We start from the raw sequence: 24,598 nt of genomic DNA on the forward strand, positions 1-24,598 counted from the left end.
ACTCAGACTCTGGCGAGCGCTTTTATCCTCTGAGCCATCCACAGGATCCCTTATGGCCAACTCATTTCCAGGGCTCATGTTTTCTGCTGTTTAGAAATTTGCAAGCAGACTGGGAAAACGCAGCCCAAGGGCTCCCCACTGACAAGTGTTGAAGAATGTGCTTGGTTAACTTTGGCTATAGCCCAGGTTCTTTTCAAATAAAACATACAGAGTGTTCTGCTTAACTCTACATTTTGAATTGTCCAATTCCTCTACAGTAAGCATATCATACTAGTTATTTTAACAAAATGTTTCATATGGGAATTGGATAAAGAGGCACTGGAGACAAGTCAGAGGCTACACACAGAGACAATAACTGAAAACAGTGGTTACCACACCCAAGGGAAGACGCTGGTTTCCTGGAACTTCACCATGGGCAAGAGAGGAGCCTCAGACTTTGTAGAGGTCGGGTCCTGTCAGATAAAAGCAGTCAAAGTTACAGAAACCACTTTCTAGCCACTTAGGATATCTACAGAGCACCTTGAGAAAGAAACCCTGGGACTCGTGAGATGTTTCAGTGGGTAAAGATGCCTCCCCATACATAAGCCTGGGAACTTGAGTTTGATCCCCAGAACCCACACTGGAAGGAGAGAACTTGTAAGTTTTCTTCTGACCTCCACCCTTGTGCCGTGCGTGTGTGTGTGCGTGTGTGTGTGTGCGTGTGTGTGTGTGTACGCGCACACATGCCATGTGCATGCGTGCACACGTGCATCTACTTGTGCATTGACAATAAATTTTAAATAAAAAAAGGATACTAAAGAATAACCTTTTAGCCTGGTTCTAATCCAATATTAGAAAACTGCCAGGCAGAGAAGTCTATTTTGAGTTGTCAGTAATGTGACAAGTGACTTCAACAAAAGACTTTGCCCGTGACTTTGCCCTGTGGAGATCTTTGGACTTAGACTCAGAATGAGAACTCCGATATCTCCAAGGTGGGCTTGGTTATCATTCAGTCAGCATTTACTGTACAATTTCTGTACGTGTGCTGAGGATCCTTTGATAAGCAAAACCAGTCCTTGTAGAAGATATATAGATAGATACAATCCTAATATATATTATATCTTAATTATGTGTTTGTGCTTCTGTGTGGGGTTTAGAGACAGCCAGGTACCCACAGAGGCCAGAAGAGGGCACCAGAGCCTCTGGAGTTGAGGGCACTTGTGAGCCAAATGAAGTGGGTGCTGGGAATCCAACTCAAGTCCTCTGTAGAAGCAGTGCATACTTAACCTCAGGCCCTTCTCTCCAGCTCTCTATTCCCCTCCCCCCGTGTAGGATTTATCTATCTGTTCAAGTGTGCAGGGAGTAAACCACTTCTCATCTTAAACAAATGCCTTTAATTTCATTCTGTAATTTGGAATGATGGGAGTGAGTAGATTCAATAGCCTGAGTCCTAGCCAGGTGTGGTGACACACACCCGTAATCCTAGCACTCAGGAGGCGGGGAGGGTTGCCATGAATGAGCATGAGGCTACCCTGGATTCATTCAAAAATTGTCTGGAAAAATAAAAGCAACTAAATAACGTAGAATGTTATTTTCAGGTGTGTTGCTTTTGTTTGTGCTGCATTTATTTAACTCTGTGAAGCTGTGATTCTTTGCTTGTCTAAAACACCTGATGGTCTAACAAAAAGCAAAAGAACAGCCAGGTGGTAGTGGTGCAGACCTTTAATCCCAGCACTCGGGAGGCAGAGGCAGGCAGATCTCTGTGAGTTCAAGGCCAGCCTGGTCTACAAGAGCTAGTTCCAGGACAGGTTCCAAAACTACAGAGAAAAACCCTGTCTCGAAAAACTAAAAAAAAGAATCATGAGTATGAACTCAGGCATGGTACCTCATGCTATTAATCCCAGCACTCCAGAAATTAAGGCAGGAATTATCACAAGTGAAGCCAGCCTGGGCTACAGATTGAACTCGTCTCAAAACAGGGCAACAAGAATCATCTACTGACGTGAAGATTAATGAGAGAAGGGTTGATGAGCAAACTATTTCATGGTTTCCGAAGTCTCTCCCCACAAACCACCACCTATCACAGAGGGAAAGGAAACACCCTAATGAAGAAGCCTGACAGGGAGCCCAGAGTCCTGGGCGTCAAAGTCCACCTTACCAGTAACGCAGCAAAGCAACCTCCAGTGCTTCACTCCAGTCACGCAGGCCTGCCCTTCTGCCCTTCTGTGTCATCAGGCCATCGTGCACAATCTAAATTACTTCCTTTGAAAATGTCACAGACACCAGACTGCACCAGGATCAGGACAGTGTGCCCTGGGCTTTTCAAAATGCCAAGGCCACAAGCAATGAAGAAAGAACTGCTCCAGGCTGAAGACAGAGAGAATCAAGGCCAAGTGCTGTGTGCGGTCCCAGAGTAGCTTGTAGACTGGGAGAAAAGTAGCTTCCGCTGCTCTGTTTTGTCTTATATTTTTTTTTTTTTGCTATAAAGTATAACAGCAACAACAGAAATGTTTATGTATGTATTTTAGTTTATTTTAAAGACAAGTTCTTGGTCCAGGAGTAGTAGCACAGTCCTTCAGTCCCAGCACTCAAGAGGCAGAGGTAGGTTGACCTCTGAATTCAAGGCCAGCCTGGTCTACAGATCTAGTTCCAGAACAACTAGGACTAAACAAAGAAGCCCTGCCCCATGGTTGAAGAGATGGCTCAGAGGTTAAGAGCATTGGCCACCCTTTCAGAGGTAATGAGTTTGCTTCCCTGCAAACACACGGTGACTCACAACCTTCTATAGTATGTATGTTCTGGTGCTCTCTTTTGGCCTGCATGGAGGCAGAATACTGTACTTTTTTTTTTTTTAAGTAAGTCTTCAAAAAAAAAAAGCCCTGTCTCAAAACACCAAAAACAAACAAAAAGAAGACAAGGTCTCAAGTAGCCCAGGCTGGCCTCTAGCTCTTTCAGGTAGCAGAGGATAACCTTGAACTTCTAATCCGGCCACCACCACCTCCAAAACTCCGGGACTGCAGGTGTGGGCCACCACACTATGTTTGTGTAGTACGGGGCTCAGACCCAAGCCTTGGACAACCAGTCTACCAACTGAGCTACGCCCCAACCCAGCATGTTCCTTCTGCTTATTTGTGAGACAAGGTCTCACAGTGTAGCCCTGGCAGACCTGGAACTTTCCTTTGTAGACCAGACTGGCCTTGAACTCAGAAGTGTTGGGATTAAAGGTACAGGTCACCCTTTCTAAACCCAAGCCGCCCTCGGTCATGGCATGTGTTAATTACTCTTCCATTGCTGTGATAAAACACCATGACCAAGGCAACGTACAGAAGAACAGGTTTGTTATATTGTAAACGTACAGCTGGCTTCAACTGTGGCGCACCCATTTGTGGGCAGACCCCTTAGTGTCCACAACATAAAGGTATCCTTAAGTGGTTTGGGGTTTGAACTATGACATGAGCCATTTTGCAAACCGGCTTTTTTTTTTCTTCTCCCAAATAGCCTCTAAGTTTTCTCCTAAAATGGTCTGTGTCTTACCAAATCTGTGGCTGTGCCTATCTATTTTGGAGCAGCTTATACAGCCTGTCCCCTTTGACACCTTTGATTTTACATAATCGAGAAGTTTTTCCGCTCTGTGTGGGGTACTGATGTGCTTGCCATGGCTAGCAAAGAGTTCATTGGAAGCAGGGATTCTTTTTGGGTGGTTTTTTTTTCTTCGTTTCTGAGGTGCTGAGTTAGAACCCCAGGGGAACTTCAAGCATAACAGGCAAATACTAAGCCAGTTGCATTACATCCCAACCTTGGGGACTTAGTTTTGGTAACTGAGTATTTTCCACGCCCAGTGAAGTAATTCAGGATGTGATACCATTGTAGAAGCTCAGCGAGGCTTATTCTCCAGGCGTTATCCCTCAGCAGGTCTCCAGTCCCAGTCCCCAAGACGGTCACATCTCAGACACATCTGAAAATAAGAATTTCCTCCTTTAATCCCAGCACTCGGGAGGCAGAGGCAGGCGGATCTCTATGAGTTTGAGGCCAGCCTGGTCTACAAGAGCTAGTGCCAGGACAGGCTCCAAAGCTACAGAGAAACCCTGTCTCGAAAAACAAAAACAAAAAAAAAAAAAAAAAAGAATTTCCTCGAACTCTTTTTAAAAAAAAAAAAAGATTTATTTTGTATTTGTCTGTGTGAGTATTTGTGAGAGACAGTGTATGCCCATGTACCCACAGAATCCCGAAGAAGCCACAGCCTCCCTGGAACTGGATTAAAGCAGTTGGGAGCAACCTCACGTGGCTGCTGGGAGCCATACTCCAATCTGGAAGAGCAGAAAGTGTTTTCCTAACCATTGAGCCGTCTTTCCAGCCCTTTTCAGAAAAAAAAAAAAAGGTTAAAAAATTGTATGTAGGGAGCCGGGCGGTGGTGGCGCACACCTTTAATCCCAGCACTCGGGAGGCAGAGGTAGGTGAATCTCTGTGAGTTCGAGGCCAGCCTGGTCTACAAGAGCTAGTTCCAGGACAACCTCTAAAGCTACAGAGAAATCCTGTCTCGAAAAACCAAAAAAAAAAAAAAAAAGAAAAAGAAAAAAAGAAAAAAAAATTGTATGTACGTGTGTGAATGTATGTACCAAGCATGCAGGTGCCTGTGGAGGTCAGTAGGCGTTTGATACCCTGGAGCTGTAGTTACAGGTGTTTGTGAGTTGACTGATGTAGGCTTATTTTAATTTAATTTAACATTTTGTGTGTGTGTGTGTGTGTGTGTGTGTGTGTGTGTGTGTGTGGCTGAGCAATGGTGGCACACTCCTTTAATCTCAGCACTCAGGAGGCAGAGACAGGAGGATCTCTGAATTCAAGGCCAGCCTGGTCTACATAGTGACTTCTAGGACAGCCAGGGCTACACAGAGAAACCCAGTCTCAACGCCCCCCGCCCCAATTTTTTGTGTTTATGTGTGTGAGAACAGTTGCCCACTAAGGCCAGGGGGCAGATCCTGGAGTTCCAGCAGCTGTGAGCCATTCCACATGGGTTCTGGGAGGCAAACTCCAGGGCTATGGAAGAGCAGCAAGCCCTCTTAACTGGGGGCTGGAGAGACGGCTCAGTGGTTAAGAGCACTGCCTGCTCTTCCAGAGGATCCAGGCTCGATTCCCAGCACCCACATCATGGCAACTCAACAACTGTCTGTAACTCCAAGATTTGACACCCTCACCCAGACATACATGCAGGCAAAACAAGAACGCAAACAAAGAAAAAAATGTAAGTAAATCTTTTGAACTGATGTATCCAGCAGTCTTCATTAGAGTTCTACACCTGAATCTCCAGGCAGCAGGAAGAGAAGGAGGGCCAGGGCCTGGCTTGGGCTTCTGAAGCCCCAAGGTCCACCCCCAGTGACACATTTACTCCAACAAGGCCACACCTCCTAAAGCCTCTCAAACAGTGCCATTTCCTAGTGACCAAGCATTCAAATCTATGAGCCTATGGGTCCCAGTCTGATTCAAAACCACCACAGGTCTCCATCTCTTTTGTTGCTGTTGGTTTGTTTGTTTGTTTTTGGAGACTGGGTTTCTTTGTAGAGCTTTGACTGTCTTAGGACTAACTCTGTAGACCAGGCTGGCCTCTGCCTCCAAAGTGCTGGGATTAAAGGTATAGGCTACCAACACCTGGCCCAGGTCTCTATCTCTTGTATCCGTTTTCAACGAAGAGGAGAAAAACACCTCCAAACATATTATCAGATGCTACGACTGAACTGACATCAATTCTTAGAGATCCCAAATGCCACGTAGGTCACCAGCCTACAAGGAGACCTGGGGAGTCTAAAAATCAGTAGCTGGTGGATGAAATCTGTCTCACTGGGTCTCACCCATTGACCTTATGATATTTCTCTGGTTTTGAAATGCACGTTTAAAATGTATGAACTCAGCATTGGCAGAGTCCCTATCCTGGGCCTTTGGTCTGTGGGGTAAGGAGAGTTATCGCTAGAAATTCCAAAGCATCACAGTTATCACTAGACCAAAGCACTGACACATTCCTGCAGAGATCACAGACATTAATGTAGCACAAATTCTAGTTGGTCCTAATAATAAAAACCAAGTCAGATCTAGGGGTTATATAGCAGAGAGACCAGATGCTAGAGTTCTTTTACCTCTACCAATGCTCAGACCGAAGGGGCCATCCTGTTCTCAGACTGCATCTCCAGACTCCACCTGTGTACACCAAACCTCAGACTGCACTGAGCTCCTGTCTCCTCCTGCCTTATATTCCTGTCTCTGCCCAGCCACATCACCAATGCCTCCATCTCCCTAGTGCTGGGATTAAAGGTGTGTGCCTTCACTCTCTGGCCTCTAGTGGCTTAGCTCTGCACTCTGATCTTATTTTTAAAAAACATAAACAAAATATCACTACAGATTAATTCCACAATCAAGGCTTTATTATTTCTTTCTTTCTTTGTTTATTTATTTATTTTTGAGACAAAGTTTCTCTGTGTATCCCTGGCAGTTCTGAAACTCACTCTGTAGACCAGGCTGGCCTTGAACTCAGAGATACTCCTGCCTCTGCCTCCCAAGTGTTGAAATTAAAGGTGTGTGCCATCACACCTGGCTAAGGACTTTATTCTTTTTTTTAAGATTTACTTATATTTTATACAAATGAGTGCTTTGTATGTGTGCTTATAAGTTTACTTCAGACCTGTCTGGTGCTCACAAAGACCAGAAGAGGGCACTAGATCCCAGGAACTGAATTTATAGATGGTTGTAAGGCCCCACGTGGCCCTGGGTACTGAACTCAGGCCCTCTGTAAGAACAGCAAGTGATTTTAACCACTGAGCCATCTCATCTACCCACATCAAGGACTTAAAAGATGCAGGGATAACCAGGTATGATGGTGCACGCCTTCAATCCAAGCATTCTAGAGGCAGAGGCAGGTGGATCTCTGCTGAGGCCAGCCTGGTCTACAGAGTGAGTTCCAGGACATCCAAGGCTACATAGTAGGACCCTGTTTCAAAACAAAAAGCAAGCAAACAACAAAACACCAAAGATACAGGGATGATGACTTCTACCATGTCCCCATTCAGTTGCACTGTGTGACCTGTGGATTCTAATAAAGTTAATAAGGCAGCTTATTCTTTGGGTCCTGGTTTGAAGATATTGAGGTGGCGGATGTTTCTTTCCTTCTTCCTACAAGTAAAGACATTTAGAAACACTGTACTTTTACCTAGTAGAGCTAGCCATGTTTTATCACTGTCTCTCCCCAGAGCTAATTAACTCTCCAGTTTCACATCACAGTCCTCAGTGACCTTGATTATCTCCCTGTGGTGACCTATGTGTGGGTGCCGTGTGTGTGAATGTCTGGAGAGGTCACAGGACAACAGGACAACTTTGTAGAGCTGGTTTCCTCCTTCCATCTTTCTGTGCATTGTGGGAATCGAACTCAAGTCCTCAGGCTTGCTCAGCAGGCGTCTTTACCTGCAGAGCTAATCTCACCAGCCCCGTGACTTCTTTACTGGCTTGTAAAGCTGCAGCTGTATTTCCCAGAGTTCCTTTCCCTACATGGTTTTGAGCTGGGGTTGACTATGAGAAAAACTTGTACACTACTGGGAAAGTAGAAATGAAACAGCAGCGGTTACCATCTGAAGGTCACCTTGTTAGCAGGGCAGATAAGCACAGGGCTGTCAGCAAGCCCTGGATGTCATGCACCAAATTCCAGGCAAGGTGCCTATATAGCGCTGCGGTGAAGGGCGCCAGCTTTATCCAACTATAACAATATTATCTGGTATTGGGAGAAGGGTGTAGAGGCAGGAGTAGGAAAAAAAAACTTTATGAACTTTTAAAAAATAAAAGTCACCTTATAAATCTTCAAGACATCCTCCATCTATATCAGATCAAATTGTGTAGATGAGCCTGGAAAGTGGGGGCGCAAGGTAAGCAGTCACTTTCACCTTCTCTGTCACTACCCCCTTTCTAGACCCTCTCTACCCCTGAATTCTTTCTGAGACTTCTGCCAATTGGAAAGACGCAGTGTAAGGGGCAGGACACAGCCAGACAAAGTTGCTAGGAGACAGCAGTGACACTGTGACCTTTCTCTGGCCAATAAAACTTGCTTGTCTGTTAATTAACTCAATCTTCCTGGAATACCAGCTCTCACCATCCACTTCCTGAACGTCTAAGTCCTACCTGTGTGTCGGAACGCAGGTCTGGTTGCTGTCACATCTGCGGAGGGATTAACATCAGACAGCTGTTTAACGATAGAACTTGGTTGACAAGCAATCCACTACTCTGGGGAAAATAAGTTCTTTCAATATTCCTTTGAAGCCGGGCGATGGTGGCGCACGCCTTTAATCCCAGCACTCGGGAGGCAGAGGTAGGCGGATCTCTGTGAGTTCGAGACCAGCCTGGTCTACAGAGCTAGTTCCAGGACAGGCTCCAAAGCCACAGAGAAACCCTGTCTCGAAAAACCAAAAAAAAAAAAAAAAAAAAAAAAAAAAATATTCCTTTGAGACCTTGTTAATAAGTAAATGAAAATTTCATCCGTGTCTTCTTAAGTGTACCTCCCTCATTCTTGTATTTTTTTTTTTTTTTTGGTTTTTCGAGACAGGGTTTCTTTGTGGTTTTGGAGCCTGTCCTGGAACTAGCTCTTGTAGACCAGGCTGGTCTCGAACTCACAGAGATCCACCTGCCTCTGCCTCCTGAGTGCTGGGATTAAAGGCGTGCGCCACCACCGCCCGGCCATTCTTGTATTTTTTGTATACAGCATTGGGCCTTACTTATAAGGGCCGACTTTACCTTAATATATACCTACCTGTAATATTTAGGGGGCAGCAGAATTTAGGAGGCTGTTGAGACAAAATGAAATATTTGCCAAGACTTGCAAGTGAAGATCCACATGATAGAGGAAGACGATCATCTACAAGTTGTTCTCTAACCTGTATGTGTACATACAAGCACACACACACAAACACACCACACACACACAAAATACATAAAATTTTAAGAAACGGGGTTTTAATATCTTGCCTAGATAATATTTTTAAAACATTTTACATTGGGCGGTAGTGGCCCACGCCTTTAATCCCAGCACTTGGGAGGCAGAGGCAGGCGGATCTCTGAGTTCGAGACCAGCCTGGTCTACAAGAGCTAGTTCCAGGACAGGCTCCAAAAAAAAAAAAAACCACAGAGAAACCCGGTCTTGAAAAGAACAAAACAAAAACAAACAAAATTTTACATTTTACATGTTTATTTTTTGGGGGGCAGTATGCACATGAGCCATGACACATATGTAGAAATCAGAGGGCAACTTTTGCCAGTCTGTGGGTCAGAGAAACCCAGTGCTGGGTGTCAGGCTTCAGGGCAGGCACCTTTCTCTGAGCTATGTGGACGTCCACCTCCTTTTCTTTCTTGGTGTTGGGGATGAAACTCACAGCCTCTTGTACTACTGGGCTATGTCTCCAGCCCTGGGATGGTTTGACTGAAAAATGTCCTCCGTGGTCTCTGGCATTTGTTGCCTTGGTAATCCTGTTTGGGGGAGGCTGACCAGTCTTGCTGGAGGCCTCATGGACCTTCGGGTAGGCTTGGAGATGAAAAGGCCCTGCCTACTTCCAGTTTCCTCTCTCTGCTTCCTGTTTTTCAGTGAAGCTGTGAGCTCTTGGTTTCCTGTTCTTACCGCCATGCCTGCTGCATGCTCATCATCAGGCCCACTGTGTGTTGTCTTACATCCCCGCCAGGCCCACTGTGTGCTGTCCCCACTATGATGGGTGGACTCTTAGACTATCCCTTTGGAAGTGTAAGCCCAAATAAACCCTTCCTTGTATAAGTTGCCTTGGTCATGGTGTTGTATCATAGCATCATTAGAAAAGTGACTAACACGTAGTTAGCTATCTTTTGGGACCACCAGCCCGTAAATGGCATGGACACTAATTACTAATTATGAAAGCTTGGCCTTTAGCTTAGGCTTGTTCCCAACTAGTTCTTACAACTTAAATTAACCTGTTTCTATTAACCTACTTTCTACCACGTGGCTTTTTGCTGCTCCTCCATTCTGTAAGTCCAATTTATTCCGTGGCTTGTTGGTGTCTCTCCTGCACCTAGATTCTTCTTCAGGTCCTCTCTCTCCCCAGAAGTCCTGCCTACTCTCTCCTGCCTAGCTATTGGCCATTCAGCTCTTTATTAAACTGATCAGAAGACACCTTTCACACAGTGTGATCAAATATACCGCAACACTAATGTAAGCCTCCCAAGTTTTTATGGAAAATGTTTTGTAATTTCTTCTTCTTCTTCTTCTTCTTTTTTAAAGGTTTATTTATTTATTTATTAGGTATACAGGGTTCTTCCTGCACATATCCCTGCAGGCCAGAAGAGGGCGCCAGATCTCATTATAGATGGTTGTGAGCCACCATGTGGTTGCTGGGAATTGAACTCAGAACCTCTGGAAGAACAGTCAGTGCTCTTAACCTCTGAGCAATCTCTCTAGCCCCTTCTTCTTCTTCTTCTTCTTCTTCTTCTTCTTCTTCTTCTTCTTCTTCTCCTCCTCCTCCTCCTCCTCCTCCTCCTCCTCCTCCTCCTCCTCTTCTTCTTCTTCTTCTTCTTTCAGACAGGGTTTCCCTGTGTAGCCTTGGCTGTCCTGAACTTGCTTTGTAGACCAGGTTGGCCTCAAACTCACAGTGATTCACCTGCCTCTGCCCAAGTGCTGGGATTAAAGGCGTGTGCCACCACTGGTTGGCAAATTTTTACTTTTTCAAATATTTATTTGTATTGTGTGTGTGTGAGGGTATGTGTGCATGAGTACAGATGCCTGTGGAGGCCAGAAGATGGTGTCAGATCCTGAAGCTGGAATCACAGACTGTTGTGTACTGCCCAAGGTGGCTGCTGGGAACCAAAGGTCAGTGCTTTGAAAGCGCAACAAGCACTTTTTTTTTTTTATTTCTGAATTTTTTTTTTTTTTTTGTTTTTTCGAGACAGGGTTTCTCTGTGGTTTTTGGAGCCTGTCCTGGAACTAGCTCTTGTAGACCAGACTGGTCTCGAACTCACAGAGATCCGCCTGCCTCTGCCTCCCGAGTGCTGGGATTAAAGGCGTGCGCCACCACCGCCCGGCTTTTTTTTTAATTGAAAAAAAAATTTCTGCCTCCTCCCAGCCTCCCATTTCCCTCCCCCTCCTCCCACTCCCACTCCTCTTCCCTTCCCCCTACTCCTCTCCCCCTCCCTCTCCAGTCTGAAGAGCAGTCAGGGTTCCCTGCCCTGTGGAAAGTCCAAAGTCCTCCCCCCTCCATCCTGGTCTAGGAAGGTGAACATCCAAACTGGCTAGGCTCCCACACAGCCAGAACATGAAGTAGGGTCAAAACCCAGTGCCATTGTTCTTGGCTTCTCATCAGCCCTCATTGTCCGCCATATTCAGAGAGTCCGGTTTTATCCCCTGCTTTTTCAGTCACTGTCCAGCTGGCCTTGGTGAGCTCCCAATAGATCAGCCCCACTGTCTCCGTGGGTGGGTGCACCCCTTGTGGTCCTGACTTCTTTGCTCATGTTCTCCCTCCTTCTGCTCCTCATTGGGACATTGGGAGCTCAGTTCGGTGCTCCAGTGTGGGTCTCTGTCTCTATCTCCATCCATCGCCAGATGAAGGTTCTATGGTGATATGCAAGATATTCATCAGTCCTATAGGATAGGGTCATTTCAGCAACAAGCACTCTTAACCGGAGCTAGGTCTCTAGCCCTGTTTGCAAACTTGTAGACATCTTGTCAGTGTTTCCTAAACTCTGGAAGTATTTCTTCTATCCAAGACCAACTACATAATTTGAAGAACCTAGTACAAAATGAAGGAAAAACGTGGGGTCCCTTGTTTGTAAATATTAAGAATTTTAAAATGACCCAGGAGAGCATGAAGCACAGGGGTAGACCTGGTGCACTCCAGTGGTCAGCCCACGAGCCAGCTGTGTTGGTGGCTTGGTTTAAATGAAAAGGGTTAGGAAAGATGAGGTTAATTTCCCAGGAAAATGCTAAAAGCAAGGTCTCGAACAGGTTTAATCTCTGCAGAACTCTCCTCCGTGGAATTAGACCACTCCTTGTTGATGTTAGGGTGATGATGATCTTCTAAATGTCTGTCCCTCCAGCGCATCCTTGAGCCTCGAGGAAGGAAGCCTCTATTGACTGTTTCCATGCGACCTGGACATTACTGTGAGGCAGAAGCTCTTTCGGGTATTGCGTGAGTTTTCCTACCAATTCCTTTCACTCTGAACCTGGTGGAAAACTTAGACAGGCCTATCTCTAAAGTCAGCAAGTGAAATTTTTTACAAGAAGTACGACGGATGGCAGGAATTGAGACATGATAAGATCTTGTAGCTACGGCCTAGCTTCGATCCATATAACATATCACTTAAGCATTCCTGTTTTTACAGGTTCACGCCGGCAATCACTTAAAGACTTGTAAAAATTCCTGGCGCCAAGGAGACACACCTGAAGGTGAAGGGACAAAGTGGGTAGGTCACCTGCCAGGCCAAGGCCAAGAGTACACTATTTAAAAAAAAAAAAAAATGCGCCTGCGCAATGCGGATCCGCCTGCGCACTCGCGGAGCCGGAAGGGCTGGGGGCAGCCGGGGGCGGGGATAAGGTTGCTAGGAGGACGCGGTGACGCTCGGGCTCCGCGCTGCTCTCCGCTAATGAGCGGCGCGCGGCGCGGTGACGCCGCGCGTGCGTCACGGTGACGGCGCGCGAAGGGCACAGATCTTCGGGCGGGGAGGACATTCGGCCTCTGTGAGCCGCAGCCTTGCCGAGCGAGCGGTTGAGTGTTCGCCATCTTAGGCAAGTGCGTGCGCCCGGGCCTGGCCGCGGAGGGTGCGGGGCGCAGAGCCCTGGGTCCCTGGTGGCCGCCGTCTTGGCGGTGAGCCCGGGCGGGCTCGGCGTCCCTAGGGGAAGAAGCTGTGACCTCCTCAAGGGCGCGGAGCCGGCACGGCTCGCGGGGGCTCCGGTGACATTGCCCGGGGCCGGGGTCTCTCACCTCCTCCCTCTCTCCCTCCCCCGCTGCAGGAGGATGTTCTCGTCCGTGGCGCACCTGGCCCGGGCGAACCCCTTCAACGCGCCGCACCTGCAGCTGGTGCACGATGGCCCCTCGGGTCCCCGCAGCCCCCAGGGCCCGACCCGGCGTTCCCGCCACCTGGCCGCCGCCGCCGTGGAAGGTGAGGTCACACTCTGCCCTGGTCCCGTGGTGATCCCCCTGCTCTGCCTCCCAGGCTCGGGCTGGAAGTCGGGGTGAGGACGCCCCGGCCCTGGACCGGAGGACCGGTCTCTGTCACTCGCCCTGCCCTGGGATGTCAGCCCTGCCGCCCTAGGCCGCCGTCGGATTCTTGGCCCTCCCTCAAGGGCGTGGAAGGGCCCAGGCCCAGCGCCACTCAGTGACCTCTATGTCCCCGAGGGAGTAGAGGCAGAGGCGGTGACCAACTTCTTTATCTCCCCCGTGAGCCCGCTTGGTCAGCCAAGTCAACTGGGTAAAGTCTCCTTTCTGACCACTGGCCAGCCAGAGTTGCAACTCCGTAACCTCTTTGATTTGCCTCGATTTTCTTTTTCCCTTTATGGAAAAGGACCCCTTTGCGATCATACTTTAATGGTTTTTTGGTTAGCCGATAGGAAGTCATCTTTTCATGTGGTTGTGTGTGAGGTGATGGGAGGGGGTCTCTTGCTTTTGGTGCCACTGGGGAAGGAGGTGACTTGCAGATTGTAAGAGGTGACGTCTCTCTGAGGTTATATTCTGGGATTCGAGGTGGTTCATTTAACGTAATTGTGGTTTTTAAATCCCAGTGGAGCATGGGTGCAGGGAAACCTGAAAACTGACGTGTAGGAGTCCGGAGAAGTTCTGTAACTCCTCCCCCCCCCCCCCAGTCATTCACGTGCGCCTGCTGTCTTTAAGTGTGAACCGAAAAGCCCTTCCGCTTTTCCGTTTTATTTCCTACCATTTTCCTCTGATTTAAAAAAGCCAAAGCAAATATTTGTGTGCTTAACGTTTCTGACTTCAGGAATTAAGCATATGTTGGTTAATAGCCGGGGTAAACGTTAAAGTTAGCAGGATTTGCACATGTCAGATGCTCTTTTTGAGTTTGATTTGTTCCTGGTCCTCTTAGCAACTGCTTGTAGTGGAAGTTACCAGCGCAGGAAGTTTTAGAAAGTCGTCAAATTAAGAGGCAGTTGATAATCTCACAGATACACTGACTAATCATTTTCAGTGATCTGATTTGATAGCGACTTTCTTGCCATTTACTTATATAAGAATTCCTCTTTCCAGCTAATCATAGCTGGTGCTAAGGCTGCATAGTAGTTATGATCCTTTTTCAAAAGAAAATAGAAAAAAAATTTTTTTGATTTCCCCTGAATTTCTCAATCTCTGCAGAAATAATTGATTCTTTTTCTTCAATCAAACAGAGCAGTATAGCTGTGAATATGGATCTGGCAGATTCTTTATCCTCTGTGGAGTTGGAGGAATAATTAGCTGTGGCACAACACATACTGCATTGGTTCCTCTAGATCTGGTTAAATGCAGAATGCAGGTTTGTGTTGCATGCTGGACTAAAGCATTGTTGAAACATGGTTGCTAAGTTGTAAGATATAGACTGCTACTAACAAGAGGAATGGAACCCTAACCACCCTGGAGGTAAGTTGGTGAGCACTAATACGAGTGTAAATTAAATGCACGGTGTGTCTTGTCTTATTACAGAGTACAGTTGTGAATTTGGCTCCATGAAGTATTATGCACTGTGTGGCTTTGGTGGGGTCTTAAGTTGTGGGCTGACACACACTGCTGTTGTTCCCCTGGATTTAGTAAAATGCCGCATGCAGGTTTGTATTGGCATGAGTGGTTTTATTTCTATTTATTCAATATATTTGTTTTTATTGTTATAATTTTTATCGCATAAATAATATATTTATATGTTAGCATGTGGGTGGGTGTGTATGGAGGTAAATAGACAGTCTTTGGGAGCTGGTTTTCCACTTACACCAGTTAGAACTGGGCTGTTCCAGGTTGTCAAGCTCGTAGGCGAGCGCCTGCCAACTTAACTGGCATGGGTGTTTTGTATGTGTGATTTATCTTACTAATTAAAAAATTGTTTTAAACTAAGCCGGGTGGTGGTGGCACATGCCTTTAATCCCAGCAGAGGCAGGCCTCTGTGAGTTCGAGGCCAACCTGGTCTACAGAGCGAGTTCCATCCAGGACAGGCTCCAAAGCTACAGAGAAACCCTGTCTCAACGCCCCCCCCCCCCCACACACACACCCAAATCGTTTTAAACTAAAACGTAATCATGTCACTTTCCTCTTCCTTTGGTCCCAACGACCTCTTTCACGCATCCACTTCCCTCTCAAATTGATGGCCTATTTTTTTTTTTTTTACTGTTACACTTTGTGCTGAAGATGGAACCAAGGCCTTAAGTTTGTGTGCTAGGAGCACCCTCAGCCACCAAGCTGCATCTCCAGACTTTTGTTTAGTATTGAAAAGGGTTTGTGGCTGGAGAGCTGGCTCAGTGGTTAAGAGCATTGCCTGCTCTTCCAAAGGTCCTGAGTTCAATTCCCAGCAACCACATGGTGGCTCACAACCATCTGTAATGAGATCTGGTGCCCTCTTCTGGCCTGCAGGCAGGCATGGAAGGAATGTTGTATACATAATAAATAAATAAATATAGAAAAGAAAAGGGTTTGTTTTTACTTTATTTGTTTGGGTGCTTTGCCTACGCTTATGCACCACGTGTGTGCCTGGTGCCCAAGGAGGCCAGAAGAGAGCATTGGATTCCCTGGAACCTGGGGTACAGATGGTTGTGAGCTGGCGAATGGGTGCTGAGAATCAAACCCAGATCCTTAGGTGGCTGAGCCGTCTCCACCTCAGTCCCAGCTATTTAGAGAGCTTCACAAACACGATGCAGAGGCCTTACAACTACTGAATTCAGGAAGCAAATTTCTAGTTCCTTTTAATTTTCTTTTTTTAAGCTTTTTAAACTTTTATTTAAGTATGAATGTCCAAGGAGGCCAGAAGAGGTGTCACATCTGGAGTTAGCAGTGGTTGTGAGTTGCACCCATGGGTGCTGGGAACTGAACTCTGCTGGATGAGCAATAGCAATATGGACTCTGAGCTTCTCTAGTTGTCTTTGCATGTGCCTCTCACACGTGTGGGTGCTTTATTAATTGTTCTCGTTATAACTGCTGGTATTCAGTTCTGGCCAGAGGTCTTTTTCAAGGCCTACTTGTTTTAAAACCCTAAGTAGTCATTGTATAAGTATTTTATATATCAGAATGGGTAATCAATCTTCGTGTGTTAGGTGAAGTAGCTTCCTGTCCTTCGATATTGATAACCAAGGCAAAGAACCTGTTCAGTTTGCGAAGAAGCTCTTATTGTCTTCATAGGAAAAACTTGCCTCTTCTATATTTATTTTTATTGTTTGAGATATGAGATATAGCTATTAAAACAAAAGTAATCAAACATTAAAAATTTATTTGTCCCAAACAGGATTAGAAGTCTCCTTACCTAAGAGAAAGGAGGGTGAAATATTAGGAGGGAGAGAGGAAGGTGATGCATACCAGCCCTTCTAGTACTGGCAGAAGTAGTGAGATAAGCTCCCTTTACCCACTGGGCATTACCTGGATAGATAGGAAGTGTAGCTTCTCTGAAACATGCATGTCTTTGGGAGTGAATTTAATTTCTGAAGTGAAAGAGATTCTTAGATGCTGTACCTCTAAAAATTGTATTTAGGTAATCTAATGTTTACAAAGGTTCATAGTGTATAATCTATTTACATATTTAGGCACTAGCTTTAAATTGTTTAAAAAGGTAGTGTTAGGTGTGGTGGGTGGCACATGCCCAATCCCAGCAGTTTGACGCCAGACTGGGCTGTATAGTGAGAGAGATCCTGTCTCAAAAGAGAAAAAGGTAGTAAGAAGAACAGTTTTATTTCTTGTTGTTGGGATTTTATAGCTTTGACTGCAGGTTAAGTATAACTTAAAGGAAGCTAGACCTTGATATAGAAGGTGTTTCTACTTATAAAGACAATCTTAAGTGAGCCTGGGAAGTGGCGGCTCATGCTTATTATAATCCAGCACTTGGGAGGCAGAGGTACCAGAATTGCTATGACTGTAAGCCAGCCTGGGATAGAGACCCTGTTTTAACCACCCAAATCTTATCAGTTTAGCTGGAAAGATGGCTCAGTCGGTAAAGTTAGGTTACTGTGAAGAGTTCAGTGATATTCCGAGCACCTGTGTAAAAGTTGGGCGAGTCTGTAATCCCAGTGCCAGGGAGGATACAGGAGGATTCCGCGAGTTTGCTGAACAGCTGGCCTGAGATAGGCACAGTAGTGGAGAAGATCCCAGGGTGGAGATGTTCCCAGCATCTATGTATATGCACATAGAAGCATATACTCATACCACACAGATTTTTAGAAAGCAGAGGTGTTTAGCTTATATTAAACTGAAAACTGGCATATACCTTTTTTGTAGTTAATTAAATTTTAAAATCAAAAAGAAAAATATAGTAGAAAAAGGTGTGAAGTGTTAGACATTTTTACTTTTTATAAAACTCATTGTAAAGAACTTGCAAATAAATACTTCCACATAGCTAGATAGCTAACATAGCTCTTTGATTTTATTAACGTTTCTCTTTTAAAGGTGGACCCTCAGAAGTACAAGGGCATATTTAATGGCTTCTCCGTCACCCTGAAAGAAGATGGTGTTCGTGGTTTGGCGAAAGGATGGGCCCCGACTTTTATCGGCTATTCCATGCAAGGGCTCTGCAAGTTCGGGTTTTACGAAGTCTTCAAAGCCTTGTACAGCAACATGCTTGGTGAGGTGTGTGGTTTCCTCTGACTCTAAAAGTCCTCAGTGTTAGGCGCAGACAGGATCTTGTGCTTTTTGTTTGCCTTACCTTGTTTCATAGCTCAAGAAATGGCCCAGAAATGGTGAGCAGCCTGTCCCAAATCATAGAGATAGGGTGAAAAGGTATATTTCATAAAAATTCTATGCTCAGTATGCTATGTTGAATTTCTAGATAAGTGTGGTTGGTGTGTGTGTGTGTGTGTGTTAGTGTAAGAGTCTAGGGTTATGTAGTATGAGATTAGCTGTATGTGTCCCATAGCTGTTCAGAACATGTACATCGTATATAGTATATGTTTGTAGTTAAACATTTGGTCATGAGCCTGAGAGACAATAGAAATTTATTCTGATACTGTTGTTTATAGACGCTATAATAAGAAGAGTTCAGACTGGTCAGGTGGGGGTCGTGTGTATCTGTTATCCTAGAAGAGTTAGTGTATGTGTACCTGTCGTCCTGTCACTCAGGAGGCAGGAACAGAAACCAGGCTGAAGTAGCATAGACTGATGACCTTTGTCTTAAGGACAAGGGGAGAGGAGAATTTCCAGGGTCTCGAGTGCTGTCGTAGAAGGGGCGGTTCACATCGGCTGTGTCTTCTGATTCCAGGAAAACACCTATCTGTGGCGCACATCACTATATTTAGCTGCTTCTGCCAGCGCTGAATTCTTTGCTGACATTGCCCTGGCTCCTATGGAAGCTGCTAAAGTTCGGATCCAAACCCAGCCTGGCTATGCCAACACATTGAGGGAGGCTGTTCCCAAAATGTATAAAGAAGAAGGCTTGAATGCGTAAGTCACCATTCATCAGTCCGGAAATGAGCTGATGCCTGTCTAAGATCTATTGGCTTGTTAAAACATTGCTAGTTAAATTGACAGTTAATTTGCATGTTCTGTATACCAACATGCTTCCTTAGATCCACCTTTGTGGATGGATCTTGAATTGAGTTCTGCTTGTAAACTTCTTGTTTCTTGTAGTTCCAGTTCAAGAAACATCCAGCAACTTTGTTGGTTGTACAGTCAAAGGTGCTTGAGTCATTGGCATGTGAGATGAATATACCTGCATGGTAGTCGTCGGTTCGGACGGAAATGACTGCTTTATGCTGTCATGTGTTACCGTCCGGACTTGACTGGTATGCGGACACTTGTGTAGCTGATGGAAATCCCTGCGAGGTTAATTTAGGTGCCTGTGTAAATTAGTGTCCTGATCTCCTAGGTTCTACAAAGGTGTGGCTCCTCTGTGGATGAGACAGATCCCATACACCATGATGAAGTTCGCCTGCTTTGAACGTACTGTTGAAGCATTATACAAATTTGTGGTTCCTAAGCCCCGAAGTGAATGTACAAAGGCGGAGCAGCTGGTTGTGACATTTGTGGCAGGTTATATAGGTATGACTTACATACTTACTTATTTTCTTAATTATTTATAGGCAGGGTCTCACTATATAGCCCTGGCTGTCCTGGAACTCATGTAGACCAGATGGCTTTAAACTCACAGAGATCCCCCTCCCTGCCTCCCAAGTGCTGGCATTAAAGGTGTGCACCACTACACCCCAGCTGGTATGAATTATTTAGAACACACTTGTCCATGAAATTAAGGACAAAAAGTCTTGTTTTATAGCTCCTATTATTATTATTATACTACTATTATGCCTGAAAATGCATCTGTCTGTCTTACAGCCATCTGTCTCCATTTCCAGGGGATATGATGCCCTTTTTGTGATCTGCGGGCTTGCGATTTGTGGGCATACCAGACATGAATGTGCTGTGCATATATACATGCAGGGAAAATACTCACGTGTAAAAATGAATAAATCTAAAATTAAAGATTTAAATAATAAAACTAGAGAGAACAGTGTAGTGACACATAGCTATGATCCTAGCACTTGGGAGGCTGAGGCAGGACTCGCTGTGAACTTATCTTGATTTCCCCCTTCCTTCTCTCCCTCCGCCCCTCAGCTGGAGTCTTCTGTGCAATTGTTTCTCACCCTGCTGATTCTGTAGTCTCTGTGCTGAATAAAGAGAAGGGAAGCACGGCTTCCCAGGTCCTGCAGAGACTGGGCTTCAGAGGTAAGATGGCTTCCCCCTAAGGAAGAGCACTGCTTGGGGAGGGGGCGCTCCTCCACCTGTTCATGTTTATTTCCTCTCTGCACCAGGTGTGTGGAAGGGCCTCTTCGCCCGAATCATCATGATTGGCACTCTAACTGCACTGCAGTGGTTCATCTACGACTCCGTCAAGGTCTACTTCAGGCTCCCTCGCCCTCCTCCACCTGAGATGCCAGAGTCTCTGAAGAAGAAGCTTGGGTTAACTGAGTAGATAGTACATCAGAGAAACATGGACTGAATCTGCTTGTTGATCAGTGTTGAAGAAAGTGCAAAGGAACTTTTATATATTTGACAATGTAGGAAATTGTCTGTTCCTGATATAATTACTGTAGTACCCTTGCTTAAAGCAAGAGTTTCAAACTTACTGCTAAATAAACCCATCCTCTCAAGATGTCTTGAGTTTGTTATTTTAAAAGCTGGTATTGAGCTGGTGCAGGCCTTTAATCCCTGAGTTCAAGGCCAGCCTGGTCTACAGAGCGAGTTCCTGGACAGCTCAAAGCTACTCAGAGAAACCTTGTCTTGAAGAAACAAAACTAACAAAAAATTTAGTGCTGAAAAAAATGTAGTCATAAAGTAGCTTGAAGAATTAAGACTTCCCTCGAGGAAAACAATGTAAACTAACCATTGGTATTATTCCTAAATTATCCCTCACTCAAGGAGGTCCTATATCGAAGTTTTCAAAGCATAAGCACTCTTTTGTGGTTTTATTTTTTTTTAAATATTTATTTATTTATTATGTATACAATATTCTGTCTGTGTGTATGTCTACAGGCCAGAAGAGGGCACCAGACCTCATTCCAGATGGTTGTGAGCCACCATGTGGTTGCTGGGAATTGAACTCAGGACCTTTGGAAGAGCAGGCAATGCTCTTAACCACTGAGCCATCTCTCCAGCCCCTGTGGTTTTATTTTGACAAGTTAATTTTATACAGTTTTTCCTTGAAGTCCTTGGTTATTTGGTGAGGGCTATCAAACTATATAAGGTGTATCTGTGGGGGGAGGTGGGGACTGGATTAACTCAGGAATTCTGTTGAGACAAGGGTTTCACTTTTATCTCCCTGGCTGCTGGTCTGGAACTCACCACAGTAAGGCCAGTCAGGTGATCCTCCCTCAGGACACAGCTTTCTGGGATTACAGATAAAAGCCACCACAACTTGCAAGGATTGCAATAGTCAGAAATGTTCTGTCTGTAATTCTGCTTTCTAAGAACATGGAACCAAATTTAGGAGCCGTGCATCTAGTTAGTTGCATGTTAATTCCTCTGCCATCACCTTACACCTTTACTGAAGAGAGGAAGGAAGGGTTATTGGGTGTGAAACTTTGAGTTGAAATTAGGTCTATCAGATGGTCACTGTGATACTTAGCGTCAGCCGCACGCCTTCGTTGCTGCCATGTCACAGAACACCTAAGTTGGGCACAAAGTCTCAATCATTTTGAAGTTTTGGGTCTTACAGTCTTCAGCTTTTCACTCGTCTGGGTGGAAAGGTTCCCTGCCAGCATATTTCGTTAGTGACTGTCTAGAATGTGGCTCCAGGGCAGCTGCGCTTGGCGTTCAAGGTCCAGTGATGCTCATTTAGGACTTGACTGCTTCAGAGCCTTCCAGCAAAACTTCCTCCATTTGACAAATTCCAGATAAAGGAAAGGAAAACTGATTTTTTGTTTGTTTTTGTTTTTAAACAGGCCCTCCGTATATTCTGACTGGTCTTGGACTGACAGACCTGTCTTCCTGAGGACTGTTTATTGAAGGTGTATACCACCATACCTTGCCTAAGACCAAATGTCTTGCTGGGAGGGTACGAACAAGTGGGATTGGAAATAGAAATAGATTGGTACAGCCAACCCAGAATAATCAAGGACCTAAGACTACTCAGGGCACAAAATTAGCCGTTTTACTGAAGAAGCACTCTCCGAATGGAGGAGTCACGAGCAGGCGTCATTTGTGGGTGGTCAGTGCGAAGTAGTCTGTGTCCAAGCTGAGAGAACTGCTCTCTCCAGTTAGAGTTCAAACCATTGCTGATTGCCACACAAGCGTTTGCTCCTCAAAATCCCAGTAAAATGTCCACTTAAAGCTATATTCAGTGGGAACATCTGTGACCTCAGCACTTGGGAGATGGAGGCAGGAGGATTACTAGCTTGAGGCCAGTCTGGGTTTCTTAGTACCTCTGATTTCAGATGCACTAATAAGTGTACTAATAAGAAGTATGCAAATCTAACTTAATACATGTGTTGTTGAGGGTGTTTCTTCTTTTTTTTTTAAACATTTCATTTAATCACGTGTAATGTCCATTCTGTAGAGAGAACATCTCTGAGAAAGGAGTACATGAGATTGTCAGGTCAGCTGAATTGTGTTGGAACTAAAAGACAGGTGTCTATACTAATTTCCAGAAGCTCCAAAGATGATAATTACTTTTATGAGCAATTAAGATCTCAAAGTCTGATTTTGCTAGATTGTTTGCACTGAGTGTAACAAAATCAAACTGATAAATGCTTGTGTAATGAGTTGGTCATATTTTAACTGGGCCTATTAACATTTCTGTGATACTGGAGAAGGGTCCAAAGTGTACTGATGAGTCAGGAAGTCTTACTGTTAACTTGGGAGTTACATGTTGCTTCCTTTGCATAGGAAACTATATGGTTGTTTCCATAGTTTTATATTATTAAGGAAAAAAATCTTCTGTTTAAAACCTCAAGTACCACATGGTGCCAAGACAGCCAGGGCTACACAGAAAAACGAAAAAGAAAAAAGCAAAACAAAGCTGACTTTTATTGTTTTTGGAACAAAGTTTCTAAATAGTCCTGGCTATCCTGGAACTCACTGTGTAGACCAGGCTAGCCTTGAACTCAGAGACCCACCTGCCTCTGCCTCCTAAATGCTGGGATTAAAAGCTTTCACAATCACACCCAACAAGAAACAAACTGATTTTAAATTTAGAGGAATCTATAGTTCACAGTTGAGTGCTATGCCTTTCCTGAAATATTAAATTAAAGAGATATATAAGTAAGTTAGCTTTCTTTAGATTAATACAGTGGTGACTCCCAACCATAAGATTATTTTTGTTGCTATTTCATAACTAACTTTGCTGTTAAGGGTTGTAATGTGATACCTACCTGTTTTCTTTCTAATGGTCTTAAGTGACCAGTGTTGGTTAGAGACTGAAGTGTGACCTGGCAAGTTTCCACAGTGCAGCAATGTCAACATTTTCCTTCTCTCCCCCTCTGAGAGATGATTTCTCTGCTTTACAGCCTTGGCTGTCTCAGAACTTGCTTTGTAGACCAGGCTGGCCTCACAGAGGTCTTTCTGCCTCTGCCTCCCCAGGGCTGGCATTGTTGAGCGCTAAGCATGCAGCAGTCACAATAAAGCTTGAATATACTAAATGACAGTTTTGGTGGGTCTCCTGTATAAAATACTGTTTCTGTCCAATACTGTGGACAGGATTTCGTGGCTTGCTTTGAGGGATACAGTGATTTGAAGATGGAGCATGCTCGATACAAGAGGCAATACCATTCCAAAACCCAAACCTCAGTACCAGGCGCTTTGCCCAACTTCTCACAAATGAACAGGCAGGCACTTGGCCAGCACTCCTGGATGAACTGTTGCTGATTTTATTGACTGCACATCTGGCTTGATTTGAAGTGTTTAAGGACATGCCACAGAAAGGCAAAACATCACCAAGACTAATTGCAGGAGGGTATTGGGAAGTACAGCCAGAGGACGTGATGAACCTGAGTGGAATGTCTCTACCACTCGCTATTGTGTTCCTTTCACGTGTGTAGTGAACATGTACGAATAAAACTTTTAAAGATCAGACAAGTGAAAAAAAAAAAAGACAACCTCTCAGTAAGTATTGAAGTAATTTTCTACCGATAGGCAAGAACATAAACAAAGGACCAGGTATCTATTACCACATGTATGTCTTTAACATTGTCCAAGGGGCCATAGTGTATAACATCCATCTGCCAGGTGGCGTTAGGCAACAGACCCCGGGGGATAACCCCTGCACATTGAAGCAGTCTTCAGAGGGTAAGGGGGGGCACAAGTGGCACGTGGCTGGGACAAATATTTACGTTGGGAAACTGGCAATTTTGGAAGAAGTTATACAAATTCTGTGGAGACAGATGGAGCTGCTGGTGAAGAGCCCTGGCTTTCTCTAGGAGATTCATACTGGCTGTTAATATGATGGTGTCTGTGCCCTCGTTTCCTTGAGTCAATATCGATAATTTGGAGTGAGATCTAATGTGTGACAGGTACCAGAGCTCAGTCCTCTGACTTAAGACATCTTGGATGAGCAGCACGGTGTTGGCAGTGGGGATCAGCGAGCCTCTGACTTGAGAGAGAGGGCCAGCACACAAACTGCCTGCCCAGCATACTGACTGTCAGAAACAATGTTAACGGGCTGGGTCTGGTACTCCATGAGAACTCTGAGAAGGGCCAATAGCTCACCCAATTGAACGGAACCAGATAAGAGATAATACATGTAACATCTTTGGAGCCAGGATGCTGAATAAGAAAACCATATCTGTTTTTATTGGAATCTGAAAAGGCTAGGGTGTCATAAGGGATGAGAGTGGAAGAGGGGACTATGTGGGGCTGTGTCTTGATTGGAAGTGTGGGGAGTCCTGCCAAGACCTTGTCCCGCCCTCCCCCCAAATGATTGTCAATAGTTCCTGCAACCATTTCCTGAAACAAGATAAGAGTCTGCCCAGAGGGACTGGCTACTC

At 45.1% G+C, this 24,598-nt stretch overlaps 1 protein-coding gene and 1 non-coding gene across 4 annotated transcripts; both read left to right on the forward strand.

Moving 5' to 3' along the window:
- The first annotated feature begins 12,590 nt into the window (after window positions 1-12,590).
- Window positions 12,591-20,271, forward strand: Slc25a3 (solute carrier family 25 member 3). Of its 3 annotated transcripts, none has more exons than XM_041668801.1 (8): window positions 12,591-12,742; window positions 12,968-13,116; window positions 14,354-14,478; window positions 17,577-17,756; window positions 18,385-18,566; window positions 18,991-19,163; window positions 19,734-19,844; window positions 19,931-20,271. In XM_041668801.1, exons 2-8 carry the CDS (start codon window positions 12,972-12,974, stop codon window positions 20,089-20,091), a joined length of 1,077 nt encoding a protein of 358 aa, XP_041524735.1. In that variant the 5' UTR covers window positions 12,591-12,742; window positions 12,968-12,971; the 3' UTR covers window positions 20,092-20,271. The 3 variants fall into 3 exon arrangements, with proteins under 3 accessions (XP_041524735.1, XP_041524750.1, XP_041524741.1); XM_041668816.1 differs by lacking the exon at window positions 14,354-14,478 and adding an exon at window positions 14,646-14,767 and having other exon boundaries at window positions 12,592-12,742; XM_041668807.1 differs by having other exon boundaries at window positions 12,627-12,746.
- Window positions 18,677-18,920, forward strand: LOC121464811. Its single transcript, XR_005976567.1, has one exon. It is a non-coding gene; the product is annotated as a small nucleolar RNA SNORA53 (small nucleolar RNA).
- Window positions 20,272-24,598: the final 4,327 nt, after the last annotated feature.

This window comes from Microtus oregoni, unplaced genomic scaffold, assembly GCF_018167655.1.
Source record: "Microtus oregoni isolate MIOR12 unplaced genomic scaffold, Mior012 000001F_ref0000356, whole genome shotgun sequence".
NCBI lineage: Eukaryota > Metazoa > Chordata > Mammalia > Rodentia > Cricetidae > Microtus > Microtus oregoni.

Coding starts and splice junctions, on each gene's coding strand:
- Slc25a3 (XM_041668801.1), top strand. CDS start 12,972: ATGTTCTCGTCCGTGGCGCACCTGGCCCGGGCGAACCCCTTCAACGCG. Junction 14,479..17,576: donor TGGTTAAATGCAGAATGCAG/GTTTGTGTTGCA, acceptor TCTCTTTTAAAG/GTGGACCCTCAGAAGTACAA. Junction 18,567..18,990: donor AAAGAAGAAGGCTTGAATGC/GTAAGTCACCAT, acceptor CTGATCTCCTAG/GTTCTACAAAGGTGTGGCTC.